We start from the raw sequence: 21,823 nt of genomic DNA, 5'->3' as shown, positions 1-21,823 counted from the left end.
CATTGACTTTGGTAACGGGAATTGGTGTTGGAGCCCCGGGGCTCAGGACGAGCTGTGTCCAAGTGCGGTGGGAGAGGGGCGAAGATGGGCGCTCAGATGGGACGAGCGTGCTGGCGGTGACCGCCGCTCCTGGCGTTTCCTGACCTGGGGAATCGCCTCGGTGCCTGGTGCCCCGCGGGGGTCGCTAAGGAACGTGTCCTCCCCGCTCCGTGTCCCTGCTCCGTGTCCCCTGTCTGTGTCCGTGTCCCCTCCCCCTGTCCCCTCTCCGTGTCCCCTCTCCGTGTCCCCTCTCGGTCTCCGTGTCCCCTCTCCGTGTCCGTGTCCCCTCCCCCTGTCCCCTCTCCGTGTCCGTGTCCCCTCTCGGTCTCCGTGTCCCCTCCCGGTGTCCCCTCCCGGTGTCCCCCCGGCGCTGTGCGGTCCCACCTGCCCGCGGGGGGAGCGGCTCTCGCTGCAGTTCCGGGTGCGGCCGCCAGGGGCGCGGTCGGGCGCGGCGCAGTGCGCGGCCGGGAGGGGCGAGGGGGGGGGGGGGGGGGGGGGGGCGGCGCCGGTCGCTCCTGCTCCGGAGCGCGGAGCCCCGAGCGCCGATACCGGAGCGCGGATACCGGAGCGGGGAGCTCCCAGCGCGGCCCACCATGAACAGCATCAAGAGCGTGCCGGCGCGGGTGCTGAGCCGCCGTGGCGGGCACAGCCTGGAGGCGGAGCGGGAGCAGTTCGACAAGAGCCAGGCAAGGACGGCGGGAGGGGGCCGCGGGTCCGGCCGCGGTGACGGTCCCGGTTTCAGTCCCGGTCCTGCTACCGGCTCAGGGACGGGGCGGGCCGGCTCTTTCCGCGGGGCATCGTCTCGGGGCGCGCTGGGCGCGGGGGCTTCTCGGGCGATGGGATGAGACGGGATGGGGGGCGCGGGTCCCCGCCGGGCTCCGGGGAAGCCCCGGTGGGGCAGCGCGGCCGCCGTCCCCCTGCCCATCCCCGCGTCCGCCCGTCCGTCCCCGGTGCCGCGCGCTCCCCCGCCCCCACCTGCGCCGCCGCTTCCTCCCGGCGCGGCCGCGGGACGGTCCCGCGTGGGCACCCGCCCGTCCCGCCGCCCCCGCGCCCGTCCCGGCGGCCGCGGCCCCGCCGTGCGCCGCCGCCCCCGCGGGCAGCCGGGCCCCGCGCCGGCCGTGCCCCCCCCCGCACCTCCCGGGCCTTATCGCAGGTAAACACGGCCGGCAGCACACGGGGAAAGTTTTACGGTGATGGCGGGAGCGTGGCCGAGCTCGGGGCTCCGCACCCCGGGAATGGGCATCTCTGCATCCCTGCCGAGCCCCGGCCCCACCGACACCGCGAAATGTTTCGCACCGGGGCTGGATTCACCCCTGCCCCGCGGCTCCGGGTCACCCTGCGGGGATCGGGGTGTTTGGACCCACGGAGGGCGCAGAGTGGAAACAAAGCCCAAAGGTGTTTGTGCCCCATCGTGTCCGGCTTGGCCGGCGTGTCCCTGTGGCCCCCACGGGGTGGGCAGTGCTCGGGTACTGGTGGGGCTGGCGTGTGGCTGGTGGGAAATGAAGTACTCAGACAGCGTGGGCAGGGATGGGCACAGGGATGGACGGAGTGACGGGCTCGCTGCTGCCCCAGCAAAAATAACAGTGCCCTCCCGCATGCCTCCTCTGACCCCTCTGCTTTTGCAGGCTGTGCATTCATCGCAGGTGTTTTCCCCTTTGCCCCTTTGCTTTGCGGTTCTTTCCTCAGCCCCTGGGCTGGTTTGGCCCCGGAGAGCGCCGGCGAAGGCAGGTGGGAATTTCAGGCCTCGCAGGGTCACGGTGCTGGGTAGGAAACGGAGCTTGCTGGGTTTGGGGAGCAGCACGGGAAAACCGGCAATTCCGGTTCCCTCTGGACGCGTCTCCTTCACTCGTCCCGTTGGGCAGCGCTGATCAACGATCGCGGCCACAGCGCTGCCCCGTGCGCCGGGGGCTGCCCCTGCCCTCCCGGGGCATCTCGGGCTTTTCACTGGCACTTGTGCTCTGGAAATCCCTGCGGTCACAGGGATGGAGACATGGACAGGGCAGAGAGGTTGTTGCTCTCTGGCTCACTGGCTGATGGTCACATTCACTGCCCAGAGCTGGCCTTTTGTCCAGCAACTGCTAAAAACTGTCCTAAAGGAGCTTTATTCTGGTGTGGTTTCCTGTAGTGGTGCTTCAGTGGGAGCAGAACTGTTCAGTGTCAGAACATGGGTATTGATCTGCCTTTTACCTCTAATTATAGCAGCTGCCCAGCCGGCTGCCAGTCGCCTCTGTGTCACGGGGGTGCTGGTGGCACGTCCCCTCCTCATCTCTGTGTCACAGCGGTGATGGTGGCACGTCCCCTCCTCATCTCTGTGTCACAGCGGTGATGGTGGCACGTCCCCTCCTCATCTCTGTGTCACGGGGGTGCTGGTGGCACGTCCCCTCCTCATCTCTGTGTCACAGCGGTGATGGTGGCACGTCCCCTCCTCATCTCTGTGTCACAGGGGTGCTGGTGGCACATCCCCTCTGCTGCCCGAGGTTTCTGTACCAGAACCCTGAGCCCTGTCACCTTTTCCCCTGTGAGGGCTTGGGTGATGTCTGTAGTTACAGACAGGAGCTGCTGACCCTGCTGTGATCCCAGGTCTTTGTGGGTGACATGAAGGTCACCTGCTTTCCCTGGAAATGCTTTTCCATGTCTTGTGTCAGGGTGATGTAGATGTCTCCCTCGGAGAAGCCGTGTGTGGGAAGTAGGAAATCACCATCCCACGGCAGGCGCTTGCTCGGCAGCCTGGCAGGAGGAAAAACTTGTCCTTTTCTGCTGCCAGTTTTTGCTTTTCTTAAACAAAAAGATTAAAAATCCAATGAGCTCTGGAACCTGCAGGATTGCATTGTGTGTGAGTGCCAAGTGGTGTTTTCCTGGTGTAATTTGGGAAGGAGCAGCATTAGGAAGGGAACTCTGGAGTTCATAGCTCAGCTGTTCTGACAGCTCTCGTGCTGCCTGGCCAGGGGAGGTTTCCAGCTGCCAGATAATCTCTCCTGCTGTGGCAGCATGCTGGGACCCAGCATCCACCTGCTCCAGGAGGATCAGCCCTAATTAAAAACAGCCAGGAATGAAAGGGTGGATGTGCTCCTTCATTTGGGTGCTTTGATCCCGGCTTTAGTCACCGCCTTGGAACGTGCAGGCTGTGAGCAAAGCACTGGGGCTGCAGCCCTGTGGGATCCCACAGCCCAGGGCCAGGCAGGTTTTGGGGTTGGCTCCTCACCCCGGTGCCTGCCAGTGATGGGGAGCAGCCCACAGGTTGCATCAAAGCTTTGGCCAGGCTGGTTGTGCACCTGCAGTGGCAGCCAGGACCTGCCCATCTCCGGACGTGCCAGTGGTGTCCCAAGAGGTTGGGTCAAGGGTGAATCTCCCCATTTTGGAGCCACCCTCCACAGCCTGGCTTTGCCAGCCAGGCAGCAGGAGCATCCTGCCAGCACAGTGTGCCGGGCTGCAGCATTGCCCCGTGCTCTTCCCTGCTGCCACCATCCCATTTCCCTGGATCTCCTGGCCAGTTTGATGCTTGGAGGCACTGAAAGCACACGTGGGCCTGGCATTGGTTTGGTGCCACTGTGGTTTATTTGGGACCATGCTGGACCCAGCATCTCGTGGTGGTGCTGTGAGTAGGCTGGGGCTGCTCCTGCATGGGTCCAGCCCTTGTGCTGGACATGAAATGGCTCAGTGAAACCTCTGCACTGAATCCCCAAGGATGGAACCAACCGCTCCAGCAGCTCCTGGGCTGAATTTTGGCTGGTCAAGCTATCAGTGAGACTAAGGGCAATAATTGCAATAAAACCACCACTGCCAGTGGGAATTACAGCTCTGTTTTGAGATAGTCCAACAGGGTCCCAGCTCACTCAGCAGCTGAGGTCCTGTCCCTGGGGATAGGGGACAACATTTCCTGTCCTGGGGGTCTGCATGTCTCACACTTTGACCCTTCTGGCTGTGCCTCCTCTGACTCCTGTGGGGCTCATGTTCCATGGATGGGTTGGGATGAGTGTGATGGGGCTGGGTTTGGACCTGTCTTAGGGCAGGCAGCAAAACTCACAGTTTGGGAGACGTGTCTGCCCTGCTCCCTCTGTGCAAAACACCTCAGGAAAGATGCAGGAAGGATTTCCAAATCCTTCCTTGCCTGGTCCAGGATAAGCCATCCTTTCTGTCAGCGTCCCCTGGGAGGTGCTGGCATCCCTGAGGACCTGTGGCACATCTCTCTGGCCAAGCTGCCATCGAGGGCACAGCCTGTGCCAGCTCCAGGCTTTTGGGTGGCTGTGAAGGCACTTTGGGAGAGGCAGCTGTGCTGCAAGTGCCTGTTCCTGGGCACTCCAGGCTCGTTAACCTTTGGGGATAAGAGGATTACAGCAAGTCACCGGCTTAACTCCACTGCTGCTTTACGGCCCCACATGGCGGGGTAAGCCCGGGACTCTCCTGTGCAGGAAAGGCAAAGCCAGCCCCTCTCCCCAGCAGCTGGGCTCAGCCTTTTGGCACAGGTTAGCTCTTTGGGATGATTCAGAGTTTTGCTGCTGTCACAGTCAGTTCCTGGGTAGCTGTTCTGGACCTTTCGGGGTGGGTTTGGTGCGTGGACACCTTTGACATTGCCCCTTCGGTGTCGGGTTCCTCCTGCATAAGTCAGGAGCACTCGATAACTCGGGGTCAGGTTCCTCCTCCTATAGGAAAGTGCCTCATTTCACAGGTATCCCTGGACAAGCAGCCACGTGGAAGCAGGTGCTTTCCTGGGCAGGTAGATGGGATTTTTATAAGGCTTTAGGGCTGAGGAGCTGCAGGGAGGGACCGAGTTCCTCTTCCGGGACAAGTGCTGGCAGCGGGGTGGCTTCCTGCCTTCCCAGCTGGGACCTTTTTCCTCTGCTGGAGACAGAGGGCTCACGGACACAGGCACAGCCCAAGCACTCCTGCGAGGCTGAAGCAGCTCAGTTGAGTCTGAGGAGGAGGAGGAGGAGGAGGAAGATCCTCATCAAACACAGCAACTTGGATTTGCAGCCCATCAACACATGGGGGGATGCAACCGACCCCACTCTGGGGTCATCTTTTGGAATAAATTCCTAATTTAAAAGTCTGCTGTGATCAAACACATCAAAATATAGATAATCCTCTTCTGATAATCACATTGCTCTGGATTTTTGCTCCATCAAGATGGGCATTGAGGCTGCCACTCCCTCCTTGCTTGGGGGCTGCTTTTCCCCACGTGCTGTTTGCACGCAGCAACATCCTCAGCAGAACCCAAACCACTCCCCCGTGGTTCAAAGGCTCCTTGTGATTACACAAACAACCCTGGAATTTGGCATCTCACTATTGTGCTTTAATGTTCCCCGGGCACGGCGCTGAGTTCAGGCTGCAAAAATGCAAAAATTGGTTTCCTGGGACAGGGACAGCCGGGAGCACCAGCAGCAGTGGTCAGATCCTGCTGGGGATGGGGGCTCTAATGGATGCTTTGTTTGTGGATAAAAAGGCCTATTCTGATGTGTTACAAATTACTTTGAGGTGACAAATGTGTTCTGAAATTCAGGGTATTCCCCAAGAGCACCAGCACTGCACTTTGGGATGTCGGGGTAGCCATGGAGGTCTCACCATGTCTGACAGCCTCTGTCCCCTCTTCTTGCAGGCCATCAGCATCAGCAAAGCCATAAACACACAGGAAGCACCAGTGAAGGAGAAACATGCCCGCCGTATCCTTTCCCTTGGCTCCCAGGACAGCACAGAGCAGTTTGGGCTCTGAGGGTGTCACCCCCTGATGCTGGAGGAGATTTGGGAGACAAAGACCCGTGCAGAGCTCAGCTGGGGGCTGGCATCACAAAGGTTCATCCATCAGTGAAAAGGCAAATGAGCAGTGCAATCAAATTGCATTTCTTTGGCAGTAAAATGCAGAGGGCCCCAGTGTGCCCTCAGCAGGGGGAGGTGCACCCAAAAATGACATTTGGGGTTTTTATTTGGGGGTGCAGCATTGTGTCGGTGATCCCTGTGCTCACGGGGCACCCAGTGTCCCCTTTTCAGTGAATGTTGAACGGGAACAGCCCCAGCCCAGCCTGTCCCCTGCTCTGTGTGTGTCCAGTTGGCCTTGACTGCCCTGGCAGGGATCATCCTGGGGACCCACCACGAGAAGGGAGCCTTCACCTTCTGGTCCTACGCCATCGGGCTGCCCCTGCCCAGCAGTGCCATCCTCAGCTGGAAGTTCTGCCACGTCCTGCACAAGGTCCTGCGTGACGGCCACCCCAACGTGAGTGTCCCCTCTGCCACCTCCCCTCTGCTCCTCTCCCAGGGGGGAATTTCTGGCTCTTGCCAGCATCCCTCTGCACAGGGAGTGGGATCCCTCCCCAACCCCAGCCACCTTTCCCAGGCATTCTGTTGTCTCACATCTTTGAAACTTCTCAGTGTAAATCCCCGCCCTTTGGGTGCTGAGGGAAGGCTGGAACTTCTCCCAGAGCTGGAGTGGTGTAAGGGGCTGGATCCCTCCTCTTCCCTAGCATCAGAGCAGACAGCCAGCCCCACTGTGCCACATCCTTCATTTTTGTGTCCCCAGGTTCTCCAGGACTGCCAGAGGTACCGCAGCAACATCCGAGAGACGGGGGACCTGTGGGTGAGTGGGGCAGAGTGCAGCTTTGGGCCTCCCAGGGGGTTTGGAGATGGCTGATGAGGAGCATAGTGGGCACAGAGAGGGTGAAGCACTGCCTGAAGCCATCTGCTGTCTCTTTGGGTGGTGGTGGACCCACTGGCTCGTGCGGGTCTGCTGGGTCTGGTTACCTCACTGTGGATTCCCCCATCTCCCCTCGTGTCTCTGCAGGGCCATTTGCACGACAGGTACGGGCAGCTGGTGAACATCTACACACGGCTCCTGCTCACCAAGATCTCCTTCCACGTCAAGGTGAGACCTCTGCCACCTCCACAGCACTGGAACGAGGGGATGTGCCACGCCAGCAGCAACTGATGGCTTTTTCCTTCCTTTTACAAAGCATCCCGAGTTCCCCCCAGGCCTCGAAGTGTCAGATGAGGTGCTGGAAAAGACTGCAGGGACAGATGTGAACAACATGTGAGTGTCCTGGTGGGGCCCAGAGCCCAGGGTGTGGTCACCAGCTCCATGACCCCCAGCTGGCAGTGTCCTGCTGACAAACCCACCCCAGGATGGGGCAGGCACCAGGATTTTGTGAATTGTTTGGGTGGTGCCTGATCCCTCCTGCACCCACAGAGCACCGTGGGGTGTAAATGCAGGGAGAAAAAGCCTCAAATTCTTGTCAGTCAGAGCTCTTGCCATCATGGGGACTCTGAATGAACACGAGCAGCTGGAGCAAAGATGTCTCTGCTGTCAAGTGATGGAGTTTTGGTTTGTTTTGGCAGCTTCCAGCTGACGGTAGAGCTGTTTGACTACCTGGACTGTGAGCTGAAGCTGTCGGAGTCAGGTGAGGAGGCGGCAGGCGCAGGTCCCTCCCCTTGCCCCGGGGCTCTTGAGCAATAGTTTCGCTCTTTGGTCGGGAATGGAGTTCCGGGAGGCCGAGGTTGGAGGCTCAGGTCCCTCCTCCTCCCATGGGATTTCTGAGGTGGTTTCTCAGCTGGATTCTCCCGTTGAAGCTTTGTAGAGGCAGTTGTAGGAAAATATTTAGAGCATGTGGCTGCTTTGAGCCCACCTGAGCAAGGCAGAGTGTTGTTTTCAGTGCAGAGCTGCTCTGAAATACGTTTTTATTTCTTTTTTGTACAACCACATTAATCATATCCATTCTACAAATCCCTTCTGTCCCTCTGAAGCAGAGGACGGGGCTGTACTTCTTTTTAAAGACTCATTTCCCCTCATTGAAATGCCTCTGGGGAGGGCTGGAGGCCCCTGCTCATGTCTCTCACCTCCTCAGGAATTTTTAGATGGCTTAGAGAGGTGGCAGATTCTTCCTCTGCCGGGGTCAGGAACATGGAGCTGCCCTGGAAAACGGCACAGCGGGAGAGACCGAGCTCCCAACAGCCTCCTGCTTCTCCTCCTGACCCAGTTATACAGAGAATTTATATTCATAAATACTTTAGAGCTGAGCAGGGAAGAAGGCAGGGTGGATGTGCTGCCTGGATCCCTGCCAAGGGAAGGGATCTGTTTCCGAGCAGGGGCAGGCGAGGCTGCGGTGCCGCCGGGCTCATCCCCTGCCCTGGCATCCTCTCCCAGATCCGTGCATGATTAAACAGAATGGAGCCAAACCTCTCACTTCCCCCAGCTGTCTCGTGCAGCAGCAGCTTTAGTGCAGCGTCCTGGGGTTAAATCTCTCCTTTTTGGGGCTGGGGTATCCATGGCAGAGCTGAGCACCTCTTCCCTGTGCCTGCGTGGTCCCTCTGGGTGATTGCACTGCTCAGAGCAGGGTTGTTCTCAGCGCAGGAGCAGCCCTGGTGTTTCCCCCACCCCACATCTGCCGTGGTTAATGATCAAGCAGCGTGGCAGGGCACGGGCAGCTCTGCAAACACGGCTCCCCTCAGTTTTCAGGCAGCTCAACACCTCCATGGCCGTGTCGCAGATGTCGGCAGTGCAGTGCCGCCTGGCCCCCCTCATCCAGGTCATCCAGGACTGCAGCCACCTCTACCACTACTCTGTCAAGCTGATGTTCAAACTGCACTCCTGTGAGTCCCGGGGATGTGCTCAGTGCTGGTGTTTTCCCAGGGTGGGCTTCTGAGTCTGGGGATGAGGCTGGTGTGGATTGAGGCATCCATCGCCATGTCCCTGTATCCCAGCTGGGCTCCAGAGGCCTGCTCCATCCCACACAGACATTCCAGATAAAGGAGTTACAAGGACTTGTTCTTGTTTAACTCAAACCCACGTCCCCTGGCCTGCCAGCTCCCTGCATGGGCAGCACAGTGCCAGCAGCCTTGTGTGGGTATTTTGGAGTTCCCACACCCACATCTCCCTGTGCCAGGGATGGGAGCACCCCGCTCCCATCCTGACCCCTCACATCCCACTCCCTCCTGGCTTTTACCCTGCTGGCTTTTGCAGAGGAGGGGTCTGGGTGCATGTGAACACACGTGCAGCCCCAGATCAGTCACAGCTGTCCCTCCTCACCCAGGTCTGCCAGCTGACACCCTGCAGGGCCACCGGGACCGCTTCCACGAGCAGTTCCGCAGGTAACCGGGGCCCACGTGGGGCAGTGGGGTCCCCTCCCTCCTTCCAAGCCCCCTCTAATCTTCCCTTTGTCTTTCCCTCCTCTCCAGCCTTAAAAACTTCTTTAAGAAGGCATCTGACATGCTGTATTTCAAGCGCCTCATCCAGATCCCACGGCTGCCGGAGGTAGGGCAGGATTTGGTGTGGTGCTCTGGAGAGTTTGTGCGAGTCTGGGGACACTGCCTCTGGCCCTGTCAGCAGCACAGGGCTGGCTCCCTCCCTTCCCTTGACACTCTGCCTGCTGCAGTTCCTGAACCCCCTGCAAGGCTGCAACAACTTCTTGTCCCTCCAGAGCCCCCCAAACTTCCTGCGGGCGTCCGCGCTGGCCGAGCACGTGAAGCCGGTCGTCGTCATCCCCGAGGAGGCCCCCGAGGATGAGGAGCCAGAGAACCTCATTGAGATCAGCACAACTTCCACCACAGAGCCACAGGTGGGGGCCTGGGGCTGGGATGGGGGCAGGCTCCTGTGTCCTGGCCCAGCTGAGCAGCCTCTGTCCTCCCCAGATCACCTCGGATCTGTTTGAGCAAACCTTCGGGCCGCCCAACGGCGTTTGGGATGACAGGTGTGGTATGGGGGGGCCAGCAGGGGCCAGGGGCTGCTGCCATGTGGGACCAACCTGCCCTTGTCCACAGGGATGCACAGATCGAGAGCCTCAAGAAGGAGGTGGAAACGCTCCGTGCAGAGATGGAGAAGATTAAACTGGAGGTAAAGCCTGGCTGGGGAGCAGCTGGGGTGGGCTTTGGTGCTGTGCTGTGGAAATCCTGAAGGGATGCAGCAGGAGTGGGGTCCTGGCATCCAGGGTTGTGTTTTTGGACCTCTCCCAGTGCCAGGATGTGATGCCTGATGGGGTGGGGGCACGTGAGACCTGTCCCTTGCTGTCCTGATGTTATCAACAGGGACAGAGCAGCTGCAGGGGTACAGGGCAGAGCTTTCCTGTGCGTCCCACGGCTGCTTTGCCCAGATTCCAGAGGGGCACCTGGCTGGGGGTGTTGGGGAGGGCAGGGCCGTGCCCCAGTGCCCGGTGACCCCTGCAGGCACAGCGCTACATCACCCAGCTGAAGGCCCAGGTGAACAGCCTGGAGGGAGAGGTGGAGGAGCAGCGCAAGCAGAAGCAGAAGGCGCTGGTGGACAACGAGCAGCTGCGGGACGAGCTGGAGAGGCTGCAGAGGGCCAAGGAGGACAGTGACAGGTCACAGCGCCTCTGCGCCGAGGCCGAGAGTACGTGCCCTGTGGTGTCCTGGCGTGCCCTGGGGTGTCCTGTGGTGCCCTGGGGTGTCCTGGCGTGCCCTGGGGTGTCCTGGCGTGCCCTGTGGTGCCCTGGGCTGCCTGGGGTGCCCTGGGGTGTCCTGGGGTGTCCTGGGGCCGTGGGCTGCCCTGGCTGTGGTGGCTGAGGGTCTCTGACCCCTGCAGAGAAAGCCAACGCCACCGAGATCCGCTACACGAAGCTGAAGGAGAAGCACAGCGAGCTCATCAACACCCACGCCGAGCTCCTGAGGAAGGTAAGGCTGCTGCCCCTGCAGGCAGGGGTGACACTGAGGGCAGTGTCCCCGAATTAAATCCCTCCCTTTTGGGGTTGGGGTATCCAGGGCAGAGCTGAGCACCCTTTCCCTCTTCTATCATGGTCCCTTTGGGTGTTTTTGTTGTTGCTTTTTGGGGTGTTTTGCTGTTGTTTGGTCTGTTTCTGCTGGTTTCAGTGTAGCTGGTGGGCTATCAGTTGTACCAGCAGTCGTGGCATGCTTGACTCCAGTTTTGGAAAGGGGCTCTCGAGGGATATGCTGGTGATGGGGATCCTGTGTCTCAGTTGTGCCACTCACCTGTTTCGTTTTTTGCTTTGGATATTTTGGTCTTGCTTTCGTCCCTTGGTCCCTCTGCCACCACTGCTGTGACTTGTGCCTGCCCAGTCCCCCTGTATTGGTCCCATCGCCCTCTGAGCACCAAGCGGGGGGCACCCCTTGGATCCATGTCCACTGGCATTTTGGATGCTGTGAGAAAGGCATCTTGGATTTATTCTCTGAGCTAAAATATGGTTGGAATGAGTGTGGGGACAGTGAGGGTCGCCCTTGGAACACTGGGTGAGTCCCATTTTCCCCCACAGAACGCTGACACTGCCAAGCAGCTGACGGTGACACAGCAGAGCCAGGAGGAGGTGGCACGTGTCAAGGAGCAGCTGGCATTTCAGGTGGAGCAGGTCAAGCGAGAGGCTGAGATGAAGGTGAGCTCTGGATCAGCACTGAGCCCTCCCCAGCCTGGGAAATGCAGTTTGGGAGCAAGGCAAAGGGGAGGTTGTTGTTGTTGGACCCTGATTCTAGGAAGAGTTGCCCTGGCTCCTCAGGAAGATGTTAATTTATGACTCATTCCCTCTTGCCCAAATCTGCCTTTTCTTCCCCTAAGAAAATACCACAATGCAAATTGATGGGTTTGAGTGCTTTCCTCCTCTGGGGGTCAAGATAGGGGCTGCTCCCAAAATTCTGGCATGGGAAAAGGAGCCCTTCTAGGAGACACCACCTGCCCAGGACCCCAAAACCCCTCCCTGCAAAGCATGGCTGGGTTCATTCCCTGCATCCTGGCTGGTGCTGGTGCCGAGTGGGGCAGGGGCTGAGCCTGGGCACGGTGTGTGGGCACAGCTGGAGGACCAGAGCGTGCAGATGGAGCAGCTGAGGCAGGAGCTGGACGCCCGTCGGGACGAGCTGGAGCAGGCGCAGCGCTCGCTCAGCCACGCCAAGCAGGTACAGGGCTGGGGGGCAGCACGGGCCCAGGGAGCATCAAACCCTGACACAGGGGCTGCACCTGCCACCACTGCTGAGCTTGAGCTTCAGCAGCAGCCCTGGGAGCTGTCACGGGGCTGAGTGTGGGCCCAGCCCATCAGTGTCACCAGCTGGGCCTGTCCCGAGCTCCCCCCAGTTCTGCTGGGCTGCCAGCAGTGACAGGGCAGTGACAGGGCAGTGACAGGGTGTCCTGGCCCCCCATGGCAGGCAGGTGTGGAGCTCAGTGCCCAGCTGGATGCTCTGCATGCTGAGAAGGAGGTGCTGAGGCGGTCGGTGAGCGAGAAGGAGTGTGAGCTGCTGTCCACACGGGGCCTCGTGCAGGAGAAGGAGCTGCAGCTGAGCCAGGAGGCAGACAAGGCCACCAGGGAGATCCGAGAGCTCCAGGGCAGGCTCCTGGAGAAGGTACAGAGCTCTGTGAAGGGCCCACTGCCCTCCACTCACTGGGGTGAGATGTTTGGGGGTGCCAGCTGATGCAGCCTGTGGGATATCATTTGCACCAGCAATCATGGGATGGTTGGGTCTGATCCTGGAAAGGGGCTCCAGAGGGATGTGCTGCTGATGGGGGTGCTCTGCCACTCACCTGTTCCTCCTGCTTCACAGAGCAACCAGGAGCAGAGCCTGCAGCAGAAGCTGCTGGATGAGCAGTTTGGAATCCTGCAGGAGACAGTGAGAGAAGCCCAGGCCATCCTCACTGATGCCTTGGCCAAGCTGGATGACCCCCTGCACCTCCGCTGCACCAGCTCCCCAGGTATGTCCTGCTCATGCAGGGGGGTGGAACACGCTCTGCCTTCTCCCTCCTGGACAGAAAATGCTGCATCTCAGCTCTCCCATGGCTTTTTTTCCATCATGCCTGAGGTGGTTGGGGTCAGAATTCCCAGGATGAATTTTTAGCCCTCATGTTCAGCACTATTTTGCTCAGATTTTAGAGCTGTTCCCCAGCCAGGGATACACTTCCACTCAGTGGTGCCTCATGGAGTCAGCACTGGTGCAGACACCCACCAGGCTGTGCTGAGGCCATGGAATGCAATTCCTTGCAGATTACCTGCTGAGCCGGGCGCAGGCGGCGCTGGAGTCCACGGATGCCCTGGAGAAGGGGCACGCGCAGTACGTGGCCTCCATGGCAGGTACCTGGGGCTGGGGACTGCCATTGCTCCCAGCTTGCTCGTGTTCCCATGCACCCAGCAGCTCTGGGGCCACGGGCAAGCAGCAATGCCCTGGGGACAGAGGGACATGGGCGGGGCTGGGGGGTTCCCGTGTGCTCCTTCAAGCAGGAGGGGTCAATGCCAACATTTCTGAGTCTTGCCCTGACCCTTGAGTGCCTTCAAGGACGAGCTGCAGCCCGGAGCAGCGGGCAGGGGCGGGCAGCTCCTGAGGCTGTGCTGTCTGTGGCAGATGCTGCGGGGCTGGTGGGGGCTCTGGCCCTCTTTGCACACCTGGCAGGCGACACCATCGTCAACGGCAGCGCCACGGCACACCTGGCCCCCACAGACCACGCTGACCGTGAGTGCAGGCATGCAGGGGCTGCTGGGGGGATCATTTCTCATGGGCCTTTTCTTAAGGGAGGCCATGCCAAAGCCCCCTCTGCCAGGGGCAGATTTTCCTAAACACAGCACATTCCCCATGCTCCCCCTCCCAACATTCCCTGCCCTCCAGTGCCCCTCCTTGGGCCTGGAAATTCATTTGTAATTTCCTGGAAGACATTTATGGGATGCTGCTGGTGCTCAGCTGTGGATGAGGGGAGGAGGAAGATGAGGGTGGGCAGGGCTGGGATGAAGGGAGCCCTTGCCCAGGCTGTGCTCTCGGCAGGGCTGACGGAGACGTGCCGGGAGTGCGGGCAGAGCAGCCTGGAGTACCTGGAGCAGCTGAAGGACAGGCAGAGGCTGGGCAGTGCCCAGCTGGGGCACGTGCAGGGGGCACTGCGAGGGGTCCTGCAGCTGGCACAGGTAGGACATGGAGCCCAGCACAGCCACCTTCCCACTCGGGGCTGGCAGGGTGGGTCCCAGGGAACGCTTTGGGGGGGTTTGTCCCCCATACCCACAAGTTCTGGTGCTTTCCTTGAGCCATCACTGGGACCCTTCCTGGTGGTGCACAGAGCTGGTCACCCTCAGATCAGCTGAAGTCTTTCAGCCCAGTAACCCCTGTGGAGGGAAACTTCCCATCTTCCAGATATTTCTCCTGGTGAAGCCCCTATTAGTTTTTACATCACTGTTCAGCTCTCCAGGGCCCTCTGGAGCAGAAATTGCTCCTATGATGGAGTTTTGTCACCTTGATTTGGGGCATTTCTTACCTCTGAGGTCCCATGTTTGCTGCAAGCTGGTGGCACGTGTACCTTCACTGTGCAGGCTGCAGAGTGCTGCTCCTGCAGCTTTAATTTGGTGGGGTTGGGAAGGAATTGGATATCTTGGTTTGTAGTTATTCCTTACAAATATTCCCTTCTGTTTCTCTGCCTAAAACCTCCTCATTCCTGCTGCCTCCTCTGGCAGGAGCTGAGACCCAAGAGCCTGGACATCAAGCAGGAGGAGCTGGGGGACATGGTTGAGAAGGAGATGGCCTCCACCTCAGAGGCCATTGAGGATGCTGTCAGGAGGATAGAGGTGAGACAGAGCTGCAGGATGGGCCATTCTGGGGCCTTGGGGGGCACAGTGGCCATCACTCCTCCACCTTCCTCACCCCAATGTGGCATCCAACCCTTCCTCTTGTGTTTCCCAACAGGAGATGATGAGCCAGGCCAGGAACGAGAGCTCTGGGGTTAAGCTGGAAGTGAATGAGCGGTGAGTTTTGAGAAGGGACATGTGGCAGGTCTGTGCCCTGCTGGGGTGTGCTCTGCTCCAAAACAGGCTGGCTGCTCTTGAAAAAAGCCCCATTTTCTGAGGCCAAAGCTTCCCTGGATGCTGAACACTTTTCCCTTGCTTCCCTTCAGGATTCTGAACTCGTGCACGGATCTAATGAAGGTCAGTGCTGCAGAAACCCATCTGGGGTGCACAAAACTGTAACTTCCCACCAGCAGCAGCCTCAATCTTCCTCTATGAGACCTCATCAAACCCCAAAACCTGTTTTCCTTCCTTCCAGGCTATCAGACTTCTTGTAACAACATCTACAAACCTACAGAAGGAGATAGTGGAAAGTGGCCGGGTAAGTCCTCCCTTACACTCATCTCTTTGTGCTGATGAAATACAGGAGAATTTCCCCCAAATTGCAGAGACATTCTGGATTTTATGGTTTCCCATGTTGGCAGCACTCTGGCAGTCCCAGTAGCTGGAGCTGGGCTGCTCACCCCTGTGCTCTCTTGCACAAATCACTGCCACCCTTGCAAAGCTTTATCCATCTAAAGATCATGGCTCAAATTTGTGTGTTTTAAACCAAACCCAGCTCAAATTTGTAGGCTTGGGACTCTGATGTTTTTCTTGGTAATTGTTTAAGCAGGTCAGTAAGAGCAGCATGGAGAGCACAGCAATGCTGTCGCTCCCTTGATTTATGGCTTTATATATGAATTTACACATTATTACACTTTATATGGGTATTTAATACAGATTCATATGTTGCTGTATATTAGACAGAAGTTAATCCAGGCCATAATATTCTCATAACAACAGGGGGCAGCAACAACTCAGGAGTTTTACGCCAAGAACTCGCGCTGGACCGAAGGGCTGATCTCTGCCTCCAAGGCCGTGGGCTGGGGAGCCACACAGCTCGTGTAGGTACCCCCAGGCTGGGAGCTTCCCCTGGGACACAGCTCCAGGGGCTGCACCCGGGGCTGCCTCGTGCTTCCCTCTCACCCCACCCTCCAAAATTCCAAAATTCCCACTGCTGAATTGCTGATTCCTTGTGGAGCCTCATTGCTGGCTCCTTGTGGAGATCTCTGTTTTTATGGACCCTCAGTTTGGTTCACTGCTAATTCCTCATGGAGCATCGTGGCCTGGGTTGGACCACACGGTCACCCAGCTAGGGATGGCAGCTCCTCCCTGTCTGCAAAATGTGAAATCAAGTCCCCCCTGTCCCATTCCTGCTCAGCTGGTTGTGGATGGGGTGGTTGGAAATTGCCCTGTGCCAGTGCAGGAAATGTGGGGGGGTCTCTTGGGCAAAGCTTTAAAAATCTCTTCCATTATGAAAACAAAATCCTTCCTCAGTCCAAATCACCTGGATCATGGCTTTGAATAATTGCTTTGTATATGAGCTTGAATAACAGCTGGACTCAAAGATCTTAGAGATCTTTTCAACTGTAATAATTCCATGATTCTGTAATTACAAAGCTGCTGAATCCAGCTGCTGATTTCTGAGGGTATTAGCAGGAGATGAATAATCTGCACTTGCTCTGACCCAATCTCCCTTTGCCCCCCTGCAGGGAGTCTGCAGACAGGGTTGTCCTGCACACAGGGAAGTACGAGGAGCTGATTGTCTGCTCCCACGAGATCGCTGCCAGCACAGCCCAGCTGGTGGCTGCCTCCAAGGTGGGTGTCCCAGCAGGGCCCTCTGGGTGTCTCCTCCTCCTGTCCCACGGTGTTCCCCTCCTCTCTGCCAATCCTGCAGTCTCCCAGAGCAGGGAGAAGGGGAGCTCTTGCTGTTTTCCAGTCTGTGATTTGTGTGTGAATGTTCCCACACCCGAGGCTTGCCTTAGAAAGGAAGATGTGTAAAACCTCCCGTCCTCCTCCTGTCAGGCTGGTTATTTAAAGAAAATGTTAATAACTAACAAGAAATCCAGAGAAGCAGCTGCAGGAGCTGGAGTTGAGGATGGTGGACTTTGGTCCTTGCCACCTTTCCCGTTGGTGTGGGTGGAAGTGAGGGGTGGAGTTTTTAGTGATGCAGGTGTGAGGGGAGGGGGATCCATAGGGATTTTTACACCAGATGGGTTTAAAATTAAGAGCACGGTTAAAAAACCAGAGCTGTGTCTTCACTGAGTGCTTGGCTCAGGTGGGAGCAGAGCTGGTTTGGTGCCCTGGGGCTGAAGGGCTTTGCATCAGCCAAATGATCACCTTGTCTGGCCATGATGGGATCACTGAGGATAAACCTTCCCATCTGTCCATCCATCCATTCTTTCCATTCCCAGGTTTTCATGCCCAAAAGTTCTTTGCCTCTGCCTGGAGCTCCCTGGAGCTCCTTGGTGAGGTTGTGGTGGGCACCCACAGCCATTCCTGTGTCGTTGCAGGTGAAGGCTGAGAAGAGCAGCAGGAACCTGGCCAGGCTCCAGGAGTGCTCACGCAACGTCAACGAGATGGCAGCAAACGTGGTGGCTTCCACCAAGTCGGGGCAAGAGCAGATAGAGGAGAAAGGTGAGGATTTTTTACAAGGAAAAGGTAGAAAACCCCACCCCAAATCCCTTTCTGGCCTGGGGAACACCCCAGGGTGTTTGTCCAGCTCTGCTTTGGCATGTGAGGGGTGCACTCAGTGGGGTCCCTGCTGTCCCCCACAGACACCATGGACTTCTCGGGCATGTCCCTCATCAAGCTGAAGAAGGAGGAGATGGAAACACAGGTACGGCCCTGAGGTGGATTCAGCACGGCCGCGGACAGGCCCGGCCCCGCTGTGGGGGTCCCTGTGCCCCCAGCACGGCTCCAGGACGGTTTTTGGGCACAGGTGAAGGTGCTGGAGCTGGAGAAGCGGCTGGAGGGCGAGCGGGTGCGGCTGGGCGAGCTGAGGAAGCAGCACTACGGCCTGGCCGGGGGCTGCGAGGACGCGCCCGAGGACGGGGAGGCCCGGCCGGCGCCGGCGCCACGGCGAGGGATCCTGAAGAAACCCCCCATAGCCCAGAAACCCGGCCTGGGCGAGGTGAGGCCGGGCTGGGGCTGCAGGCCGGGGCTGCAGGGGGTGCTCCCGGCACGGGCTCTCACTGCCTTGGCCTCTGTCCCCTTCTCGTTGCAGCCGTAGCAGCCCCCGGGCCCACCCTCCTCCCGCGGTGCCTTCGCGCTGCTGTGCCTTCCTCGGCGCCCGGCCTGGAAACCATCCCACACTGGATCATTTCCTGAGGAATAGATTTTATTTTTTGTTTTCCTTTTTTCTGAACTCTAGAGTGGCGGGGCTCCTGCGCTCCCCCGGCACCGCTGAGTGCTCTTCTCCTTTTCCTCTTCCTCCTCTTTCCTTTTCCTCTTCCTCCTCCTTCTCTTCCTCCTTCTCTTCCTTCTTCTCTTCCTCCTCCTCTTTTTCCTCCTCCTCCTCGCCTGCCAACCGGCTCTCCCTGTTTAATTTAATTTGGGGTTTGTTTGGGTTAATTTTTTTTTTTTTTAAGGACTTTATCAGCACTAGAAGTTTTCAGTAAATGTAGCTCTACTGTACTGCTCAGACCCTTTCCAAGAACTGTGAACTGGTTTTACAGTAGGAAACTGGTGGGCTTTTCTTGAAAGCATTTTTTTAAATTCCCCTTTTTCCAGCCTGAGGAATATTTGACTTCATTTTGGTGTGAGATCAGCCCTCAGCAGGAAGGGAAACGTTTGCCTTCCCCAGCACATGGAGCAGGGCTTTTGTTAGGGAAAAGCAGTTACTGACACACACTGGCAATAAGGATACAAACGTTTTTATTTTTTTTTCCTTTTCTATTTTTTATTACTACAGCAATGTCAAGGGATCAGTTGCATTATGTTTTATATTTAAGATAATTAGCAGAATTAAATCTAACTGTGGCCTGTGGGAGCCAGGGACTAGAGAAGTCTGCAGCAATAAGGAATTGCTGATGTGGAGAGATGCGGGGGCAGATTAAAATCCTGTCAGCTGTGTCTCCCTTGGAGCAACTACCAGGATGTAGATTATTAAAGGAGAAATATTTAAAATACTTTTGTGTTGCTTTGTTGTTGGGGAGGGGGTTGATGACAGGGCCAGGGCTGTGACAGGGTTGGTTGGAGGAAACTGGGCCTGAGCTGTGGGGAAGAGGCAGGCAGTAAATAACCTAAATGTGCATAAATATATCTGTATATTCACATAAATATATATAGAGAGAGTCCTCTCTGTGTAGCCATATGTATCTATGGTTCTGCATTTGCCTATATATATATATTTATATACACACACACACACACACATATATATATATATATATATGCATTTTTGCATATTTTATATGCCTATACTGTTATGCACTATATATAAAATGTAATATATGAGATAATTGTATTTTATATATATAAATATACTATTATAGATATATGATAGGTAATCTATATTTATGATTTATAATACATATTTATTAGTACATACTATATACATGTTGCATATATATATCTATTAGATAAAATATAGGGGCTATATATATATATATAAATATAATAGGCAACTGTATATGATACATAATATAATAATATCATGTAGGTGGTAAGACTGAATCATTTGGAGCTCAGCATGACAGGTGACTGCAGCTGCCTTGTGTTTAGGTGGTGACTTATGAGGGTCCTTGTCATGTTCAGTCAACATTTACATCCCATCCCTTGTTACCCTCAGGCCCAGTTACAATCAAACGTCATAAAAGGCACAGTAAAACCCAGGGCTTTTCATCTCTGGGACTGCCAAGAGGCTGTAAAGCAGTTAACAGGAATTTCAAGTGGCTGTATCTCAGGTAAACACATTTACAAGGTATTCCATCTTTATTTTAGTTACCAAAGAGTCTCGTGATGGCCGCAGCTTTCTGAGGTTGCACATCCCAGCCTGCCTGGGCAGGTTTATCACTGGTGTGGCCAAAGTGCAGCGCCCCAGGGCCTCTGGTGCTGCCCTGCAGCTGCTGCTGGGCTCAGCCCAGCCCCAGGTTTGGTCCCTGCTCTGCCCTGGGAGAGGCTCACACAGCCCTGGGTGGCTGCTGTCACATCCAGTGACAATGACACAGCAGTGGCAGGGGCCAGCTCCCTGCTGAGTTTCGTTTCTCTCAAGGAAGTGCTTTCTGCAGGAGCTCAAGGTTTATTTATAGGCAGTGATAAAGTATTTATATTTAGTAATTATATTTGCTGGGAGGCTGACGTCACCCAGCCACTCACACCATCCCATTTCATCCCGGAAATATTGATTAACCAAGAATGCAAACTTTTCAACTTTTACTACCCTGAGTGCAGCCACAGTCCTACTTAAAGGATTTGTTATATTTAAAGAATTCAAAAATAAAATTATGTGTGGCTAAATGGAACTTGTTTACCCCCACTCCTGTCACACTGATTTACTTAAAACCATCCAGGCCAGATAATCAAAAGTCTCAAAAAGTAGCAGCACAAATAAAAACAAGGTCTATAAACCACTTGAAATGTAATCTAAATTAATTTTTGTACAAAAATTATTCTTACTGTCCAGTCTAATTTTTTTTCTTCAGTCCTATACTTTTTTGGAAAGTGTTTGCTATTTGTAGCTGACAAAAATATCAGAACGACAAACTGTGTGTCTGCAGAGGTTTATTTTGAGATTCCAAGACATCCTGTTGTGCAGGATCCAATTTGCTAATGACTTTTAAATACCATTATTGTGGCTGTGGAGAGAGGAAGATGTTTCACTCCATGTGCTCCTCCTGAGAAGGAATTTTACTCATTACCTGTAAGAGAAGCAGTGGAAAATAACCAAGTTGTGAAATAATCCACCTTTTGCCCCATTCCACCAAGGTGAGTAAAGTAGTTTACTTTTTCTTGAAGCAGCTTTCAAGCAGGCTGTGATCTCCTCTGGCTCCCTCAGTAGCCAAAGCTCCAGTGGCCACAGATGAGTCTGAACACCAGCACACGAAGCAGCTGCAGCTCAGCAACAGAGAGCAAAGCTGGCAAAACACAAGTGTCAGATCACTGGGGGCAAAAAGGGCATTGAAATTAAGCTCACAAATAGAAAAAAGGCTGATGCAGGCTCTAGGAAGGCAGGTAAAGAAACCTAACCACAAAACTTCTGCAAAAGTTTGTTTTTAAGAGCCCCTGAAACCACAAAAAGCAGTCTTCTGCAAGAAAAGTTATTTTTCTGTTGTGCCCAGCCAGGCATGAATTAGATGAGTTTGAGCAGCAGAGTATTTAGGGATGGTATTTCCTGACTGACCCACTCAGAAAAATGACTGGGGTAACTCAGGAGCACCAGCTAATGAAATCATTTAACAAATGCTTCATGGGTGTGCAGGGTTGAATAAAAACCAAAAAATACAAAGCTGGTCTGGATTCCCCTCATACCTTGTGCAACAACACACCCCAGGCCAAAAGGCATTTCTAGCATTTTCTGCTCAGCCAGGTGGGCTCATTCCAGTGCTGAGAACTTTGTCACCTCCCATCCTCTGGGACTGGCTCCCTCCAGGACTCACAAACCCCTCAGGAATGAGCCCAGCCCCAGCAGTGGTTGCTGGAATAAAGTGCAGTTTTAAGTGCATGTAGCAAGGTGTGGGATTATGTGGTGAGAGGGAAACATTTTTAGCTTTGAAGGAAAAAATAATTCCCACTCATCACCTACAGGAGTGCAGAAAAAGCACCTTTGAGCGGTTTGGAAATAATAAGCAGTGTTTAAAAAACAGCTTTTAGCTTACAGCAGGATCCAGGGTATGCACTGGCACATCTCCCAGCCTCAGCAGCCTGGATTTGTCCTGCAGGGAGGGGGAAAATGGAGAGTGAGAGCAGAGGCTGCCCAGGGACAAGGGGCAACCTTTGCAGCACCTCAGCAACTCGAAACCTCCAGAGGGGACCCAAAATCCCTCAAAAAGCCTCGAGCAACACACCCAGTTCTGGTGACCGAGTCTCAGAGAGGTGAAGAGGCAAAGCTGTAAAATGATTAATGCACAACCCGAGGGGACTCAAATTACAGGAGCAAGGGCAAGGGAAGGACCTGCAGCCACCTCCAGGGAAGGGACAAGCCAAGGCCACACGGACACTGCAGCGTGTCCCCAATATTTATTGTGCCATTTTGCTTTTTCCAAGGCCCAAGTGCCACCTGAGTCCCCTCCCTGGCAAGGTCTGAGCCTGGCAGGTGACAGCTCCTCTGCACTGGGACCAAT

General features: G+C 55.9%; 1 protein-coding gene across 2 annotated transcripts; it reads left to right on the top strand.

Moving 5' to 3' along the window:
* Positions 1–111: 111 nt before the first annotated feature.
* Positions 112–18,670, top strand: HIP1R (huntingtin interacting protein 1 related). Of its 2 annotated transcripts, XM_071445030.1 has the most exons (32): positions 112–725; positions 5,633–5,696; positions 6,102–6,244; positions 6,548–6,604; positions 6,809–6,889; positions 6,978–7,054; positions 7,360–7,421; positions 8,470–8,610; positions 9,051–9,108; positions 9,196–9,271; positions 9,438–9,575; positions 9,649–9,707; positions 9,778–9,850; positions 10,180–10,363; positions 10,556–10,644; positions 11,241–11,357; positions 11,770–11,871; positions 12,118–12,312; positions 12,511–12,658; positions 12,948–13,034; positions 13,303–13,410; positions 13,717–13,853; positions 14,394–14,504; positions 14,623–14,681; positions 14,831–14,861; positions 14,980–15,042; positions 15,504–15,604; positions 16,253–16,358; positions 17,054–17,177; positions 17,318–17,379; positions 17,482–17,673; positions 17,767–18,670. In XM_071445030.1, exons 1-32 carry the CDS (start codon positions 633–635, stop codon positions 17,770–17,772), a joined length of 3,144 nt encoding a protein of 1,047 aa, XP_071301131.1. In that variant the 5' UTR covers positions 112–632; the 3' UTR covers positions 17,773–18,670. The 2 variants fall into 2 exon arrangements, with proteins under 2 accessions (XP_071301131.1, XP_071301132.1); XM_071445031.1 differs by lacking the exons at positions 14,394–14,504; positions 14,623–14,681; positions 14,831–14,861; ... (5 more) ...; positions 17,482–17,673; positions 17,767–18,670 and having other exon boundaries at positions 12,948–13,014.
* Positions 18,671–21,823: the final 3,153 nt, after the last annotated feature.

The sequence above is a fragment of the Agelaius tricolor genome, unplaced genomic scaffold (genome assembly GCF_023055355.1).
Source record: "Agelaius tricolor isolate 1412-34295 unplaced genomic scaffold, bAgeTri1.0.p SCAF_20, whole genome shotgun sequence".
NCBI classification, from domain to species: domain Eukaryota; kingdom Metazoa; phylum Chordata; class Aves; order Passeriformes; family Icteridae; genus Agelaius; species Agelaius tricolor.
This window is presented reverse-complemented; position numbering and strand designations above follow the sequence as displayed.

What these genes read in the sequence shown, in the direction of transcription:
- HIP1R (XM_071445030.1), top strand. Translation starts at nt 633, where the DNA reads ATGAACAGCATCAAGAGCGTGCCGGCGCGGGTGCTGAGCCGCCGTGGC. An exon ending in AGCAGTTCGACAAGAGCCAG is followed by an intron (nt 726 to 5,632) that starts GCAAGGACGGCG and finishes CTCTTCTTGCAG; the next exon opens with GCCATCAGCATCAGCAAAGC. An exon ending in AGGAGGAGATGGAAACACAG is followed by an intron (nt 17,380 to 17,481) that starts GTACGGCCCTGA and finishes TTTTGGGCACAG; the next exon opens with GTGAAGGTGCTGGAGCTGGA.